The sequence below is a fragment of the Carassius auratus genome, chromosome 38 (genome assembly GCF_003368295.1).
Source record: "Carassius auratus strain Wakin chromosome 38, ASM336829v1, whole genome shotgun sequence".
NCBI lineage: Eukaryota > Metazoa > Chordata > Actinopteri > Cypriniformes > Cyprinidae > Carassius > Carassius auratus.
Genome location: NC_039280.1, coordinates 9,607,476 through 9,613,714, shown reverse-complemented (window position 1 = coordinate 9,613,714; position 6,239 = coordinate 9,607,476). Strand labels below are relative to the sequence as shown.

Sequence of the window (6,239 nt, the reverse complement as noted above, 5' to 3'; positions counted from 1 at the left end):
ACCGAATATTTCATTATGCGTGTTCTCTTACTGTTTAAAGCAAAGAAACCGTAAAATTATATGACATTTTATACCACAATGCAATGACACTACAACTTAACTTAACTGCATTAAGCTGTTTTATTACACGGCCCTTTGGAATACTTGATGCTGATCACAGGATTTAGTTGTATGACATTTCATATTAACTGGATAATAACTTATCCGTTTGCAATTGGCCACCAACAAATTGTTGCATTATTAACAAAATGATCTTTCCGAGCTACATGCAATTTACCAACTAGACTTTTTTACTGCTATTTTGGCATCATATTAGTTAATGATATTAGTGAAACATTTTTAAGATAATATTTGATGAGTAATAAGCAGGATATGTGTTGTCAGCAAGTCATTATTGCTAAATAAAGCTGACAAAGTGATAAAAGACCCAGACCAGACTGTGAATTGGCTGATTACTTGTAAAGAAGGTCAGATTTTTCCATTAACAACAGGTTGACATACCCGTCAGGGAAGCAGTGGGCTGCAGTCAGGATCCAGCATGGAGCAATAAGAGTTCCTCCACAAACGAATCCCTCTCCTTTGAAGATAGCTGCCATCCAAGGCTGTGACTCAACAGTTGACCTTGATCCTCCTATTATCTTTGTAATGCGGTTCAAGCGTCGCTCCCCACATGTTGATTCTGAATAATGAAGACATGAAGTCTATGAGGAGAGCTCATTTTCTAGGCTTTGTGAACAGATCCTAGTCGAGGATGCCACTAAATGATTTTTGTTTAGGATGGGCAATAAAAAGTAAATCAATCATAACCTTACCTGTGTCTTGCTTTGTTGGGTCAGATGTGGGTGGACTCGTGGTGGCTGCATAAGCAAATGTAAGTCTTATTAATCAAACTGCCATTAATATTTCCTTGGCTTCAATAATCAAAAGAGATGGACTTCTACTTACTTGGTTTCATTTCCTTGAGGGGAATGTCACAGTATTCCCGTACATAATAATTTCCTTTCCTTACAAAGCACCACGGCTGAATCTTGTTACCTAGACTCCTAAAACAGCAAAATCCAGAGGTCTTAGACTTTTTAGAAATCCCACAAAATAGTGTCAAAATAATCTCAGTTATTCTTTACTCTCAATTAATGGGCAACAGAAAACTAAATCTAAATACCTGCAGTAGTTATGATTGCAGTTACGGAAGGAGGGGTATTTCCTTGATAATATATTCCATGATACACAAGTACGTCCTCTGACTGTCACTGACACTTCGTTTTTGCTCTCCTCGCTTCCATCAAGTATGCAATTATCTGAGAAAGAGAAAAGTCATTATTAAACCTAAACTGTACATTCACAGGCTAAAACTACAACCATAATCAAATAGCATATTAATGAAAAACTTTAATCAAATATGACAAAATCAAAAAAAGAATTTACCCTTTACTTTAGTAGAAGTGTATTCTCTCCTAGGGCTTTTAGTCTAAAAACAGAATTAATAATATTAGCTGTGTGGGTAAAAAGGTTAATTCTATTTAAAGACCCTTGTAGGAAGTATGCATTTTCACTTTTTTTTTGCAGTTTTTCCACTTACTGTTTCAATAAAGTACAGGGCACATGCCAGCAGTAATATCCTAAGTATACACTTCATCTTGACCGCAAACCAATGTTTTCCTTTTTTGGAGATCCTAAAATATATTTGAAGAAGTGAGCTATATATTCATAAGACACATCTTTAAAAGAGAGGGCACATGCTCTCTCACTGCAAACAGGAGGAATTCAAGTTGCGGTAAACAGGAGCATTTTTAAAGTTAAATAAATAAAGAAGCATTGCCAAGAAAATCTTATGAATTTGCAAGCACTGATTAGAAGCAAGCATGCATACGATGGTATAAGCCCAGGGTTCTAACAAATAGTGCTATCAGATTATGCTACCAACACTGTATTTTTAATACTGTAAGGGAAGGTTTAGGTTTGGGGTAGGTCTACACTTTAATAAAGCCTCACAACACATTAATATCATGATGAAAGCAAAATCTGATAGGTAGCATTTTTCGCTGTTGAATTATACCAACTGTTTAAATGGGAGGTAGCACAAATCTTCAGAATAACTCCATTGATCTTTTTTTTTCATACAAATCATTGATTTTATTCATTTTCATAGTTTATTGATCACTTTTGAAACTACTGCTAAAGTACCTTTGAAATCTTAGCACATTTCAGGCATGTTACTTTAATATGTACAGACGCATTATATTTGCGTCTGTAACGCATATAAATTTATGCATTATATTTGTATTCTTAAGTATCGTTAGTGCACTTATAAAATCGTAAAAATAAAAGTTCTATAAAATACCTTAAACAGCCATTGTTTCCATTGGGCTAAAGGTCCTTTGCAATGGAAAAATGTTCTTTAACTTATTAAATGATTCCTCACACTAAGACTAAAATGGCTCTTTTAAGAACTTTTCACTGAAATGTTCTTCGTGGAACCCAAAATCAGCATTGTTTAATGTGCAAAAGGGGAAGATAAACATATTTACATGTAATTCTAATTCATTCATATTCCCACATGCAATATGTATAAATCAAGACAACGAAAAAAAGCAATAAAGGCACAGTATGCAAATGTAAAAGAATGAAAGCAAAGCAGATCTTTGAGAAAAAGTGTATCTGGTGCTTACCTTTCTGATAGTAGTTGATTTGCTTATTTGTTTGCAGTGTAGAGCTGCACTGGGCTTCCTGAGCACTTGCTGTCATGTGCCTGTTAGTGTTCTTCGCTTTATGTGACGAGTGCCGAGGCTGTGATTGGCTGAGGGGGCCTGGCCTCAGGCAAACTGGCACATGCGCTGTGCACCAAACAATGAGATAGTCGCGGAAGCACATTCTGTGACTCATGCTAAATTGCTCAAGACCTCTTCTCTTTTTCTAATACATAAAAAACTGCAAAGGGGAAATATTCCTAATTGGGATTTTGCCCCTGAAGCAATGACAATCACTGTGGTTTTATATTGCAGTGGCCATGTCACAACATGCTTTGAGAATTAAAAAAATAAATGATTACATACATAAAGTATTGTTTTCTGACTAGTAAAAATGGTTTATATGTTGTTGAGGTATAGTTTATAGTTAATATTATAATTAATATAAAATATTAATATTAATATTAAAATAGATGTGTGTTGTTTTTGTCACGCACAGCTAGGTGATTCATTGCTGTCTGTCAATTTTAACCCAGACAGTCTATTTTTAAAATCACAGATGTGACATGATGAAATCACATTTCTTCATTGTTTCCTAACATCCAAAATCATTCACGTATGTGTTTTTACCCTCTGCCCACATGTGTGCCACATTTGCATGCCAGATTTATTATAAAGATAAAATCCCCGGCTTTTATATAATTCTTGAAAACATTTTTCTCAATCTCAGACGGTTAATCACAGTATTAAACACCTAAGTTTTAGCTGGATTTCATCCTGTGAGATATATACATGATAAATGAGGGGGGTTTCATGAATGAGAGAACCAGAGGAGATGATTTCACCTCTCTATCACTTTAAGAAATGTGCAGACATTTAAGAAATGTACAGACATGTGTTTCCTGCTCAGCAGACTACTAAATTTCCAGTGTTGCTGATGTTTGGCTTCTTTGATGATAATATGATGCAACCGCTAAAGGTTTGCATCCCCTTGTATGATGCTGTCCATCAAGCATAATGACTTCTTTTAGAAAGCATGAAGTTGCCTTTTTGGAAAGTTTAATCTTACATTTCTTTAAAAGAATAAATTGTAAATGGACTCTTTTGTTAAGCAGTTTGGGCTAAATTAATTACAGAACAATAATACTTAGGTCAAGGTTTGAGATATACTGTCTTGCAAACACTGTAATTAAATTCATTGCATTCATACTTCATATTCATCACCAGATGCGCCCTTATCTAATCATTAAGATTAAGCATTTTTTTATTATTATTCCTGTAAAGATGACATCCATTAAGAAAATATGTAGTCAACAGCATATTTGACATTTGGAAATCACTTCAATAGAAGAGATTATCACTGTCTGGTTACTTGACTGGCTGATGCAGCCTTTATTGCTCAGCATCCTTGACAAAAACTTAAGACATATTCCATTAGAAGATTTAATTTAAAATGTAAAAATATAATTGAAGGTTTCTTAATTGAACAAAGTCAGGTTTATTTAAAAAGATAAATGTTTAGAGGTCAGGTGTCCAATGCTGCTGATGAGATGGATTTTTACAGGAATTGTAAAGTCTTGAGCACCATCTCCTGGACACTGATGTTAATGTTTACTCATGCTTGGCCTTCTCACATCTTAGTTGGTCAAGTAAACCACTTGTTGACTACAGATTAGTTTTAGATCTGTTTCCATGTCTATCTGCTATAAATACAAAATAACATCTGAATATATGATTTCAATATAAATTTTATTCCGAAATAAAAGAACAGAATTATTACATTTAAAATTGTGAAGTGAAGCAGTGGTGCAGTACTGGTGAACAAAACTAAATAGGTTAAGAATACATGCAAAAATGCATATTTAATTGTTTATGTATTATGCAATAAATGTTTTATCTTATTTTAGTTTAGTAGCCTATTTATGAATCGTTTTTCTAAAGATTTATATAGAACACGTACAGAGAGTTCACAAGAATTATGATTTGAAAATCAGAGACGTGAATTTTTTCACAGATTTACGTCTCTGGAATTTTTCACAAAAAAAACAACAACAAAAAACAAAGGGGACAATTTTCTGAATGTCCTCGCCGAACACGCTGACTTGAGATCAGCTCCAAGAACTTTGTTTTGGCTTTCCTTTTGTTACATTGGCCATAACCAGCTGATCCTAGATCAGCGCTGAAGGACCTCAGGCGGCTCCTGACACAGCGCATGCGCGAACATTGCGTCGATTTTGACTGGAGTAAGCAGCTGATTGGCGCCGCAGTGTTGCCAGATTGGGCTTCTTTTGGTTACGTCAGACCGGAAAAAATGCGTTGGGTGGGTTGATAATTTTTTATTGGCTGCTTTTTTATACAACTGTCGGGTGTTTCAGTGCCCTTGTAACGCGGGATATTCCCGTGAATATTTAGTCGCACGGGATTAGATTACGAAATGTATCATCTGGACGTGCTTTTGAGTCTTACGATTTTAAACTGTGAAACCGCTTTCAGTAAGGACTACAAAATGAACTTGTGTTGCGCCTTATTGCGCGTAATGGCCAAATAGACCTACATACAAAATGATGTAGTCACGTAAACAGTCGATGTATACTAAACATTGTGGGCTATTAAGCAAATGTAAATAGTTGAAAAACAAAACGTAATGTGTACATTTAGATCTGTGAATGAGGTTTTAAATTGACAGCAACCTAAATAAACCTGCTGCTGTCTGTCACTAATGTGTATTCATACATTTAAAGGGTTAGTTCACCCAATAATCAAAATTATGTAATTATTAACTCACCCTCATGTCATTCCAAACCAGTGTTCATCTTCAGTTCTCTGTTCACAGAAGTTCAGTCAGTGTACTGTTTGAGTACATGAATTACTCCGGGATACTGGTTTGTTTGAACTCAGAGGGAATGTCAGCCACATTAAAAAAGTTAACAGCTTAAGTAATTTGTGGATTAATGCTTATTGGAGACGCTACCGTTTAAAACGATTCAATTCGATTTGGTGAAGTGGTTCAAAAAGATCCAGTTACATCGAATGATTCGTTCGCGAACCAGATATCACAAACTGCTTTGTTTTGAACTCTCTCACAACAGACACGGATGAGACAACAATGCTGAACAAAGTCGTAGTTTTTGCTATTTTTGGACCAAAATGTATTTTCGATGCTTCAACAAATTCTAACGGACCCTCTGATGTCACATGGACTACTTTGATGATGTTTTTCTTACCTTTCTGGACGGACAGTAGCTATACCGTACACACAGTTTCAATGGAGGTACAGAGCTCTTGGATTAAATCTAAAATATCTTAAGCCTGGTTCACACCACAGGAGTTTTAAAATCATAAACGATTTTGAAATCTGGTTGCAGTACACACAGGAGAATCTTTGCAGATTATCTTGCCTCAGATATTAAACGTGCACACACTACAAGATTTGAACATCGTGGCACATCACACACTGCAAGATATTATTAAGATTATCATGCCAGAGGGAGTGCCTCATGTGATCTCACGCAGCAGATCGTCACAGATTTGTTTTTCTTTTTAGCGTGCTAG

General features: G+C 35.4%; 1 protein-coding gene across 1 annotated transcript in view; it reads right to left on the bottom strand.

The window, feature by feature from the left end:
• The window catches only part of LOC113057530 (urokinase-type plasminogen activator-like), a 4,496-nt gene extending 1,713 nt beyond the window's left edge, over positions 1 to 2,783 (bottom strand). Inside the window, exons 1-8 of the mRNA XM_026224953.1 lie at positions 2,670 to 2,783; positions 1,580 to 1,673; positions 1,426 to 1,468; positions 1,163 to 1,298; positions 946 to 1,043; positions 813 to 857; positions 502 to 679; positions 1 to 30 (exon numbers count right to left, since the gene is read on the bottom strand). The exon at positions 1 to 30 is cut by the window's left edge and continues 122 nt beyond it. Coding sequence (XP_026080738.1) covers positions 1 to 30; positions 502 to 679; positions 813 to 857; positions 946 to 1,043; positions 1,163 to 1,298; positions 1,426 to 1,468; positions 1,580 to 1,636 — 587 coding nt within the window. The 5' untranslated portion in view covers positions 1,637 to 1,673; positions 2,670 to 2,783. The remainder of the gene's footprint in view (positions 31 to 501; positions 680 to 812; positions 858 to 945; positions 1,044 to 1,162; positions 1,299 to 1,425; positions 1,469 to 1,579; positions 1,674 to 2,669) is intronic.
• Positions 2,784 to 6,239: the final 3,456 nt, after the last annotated feature.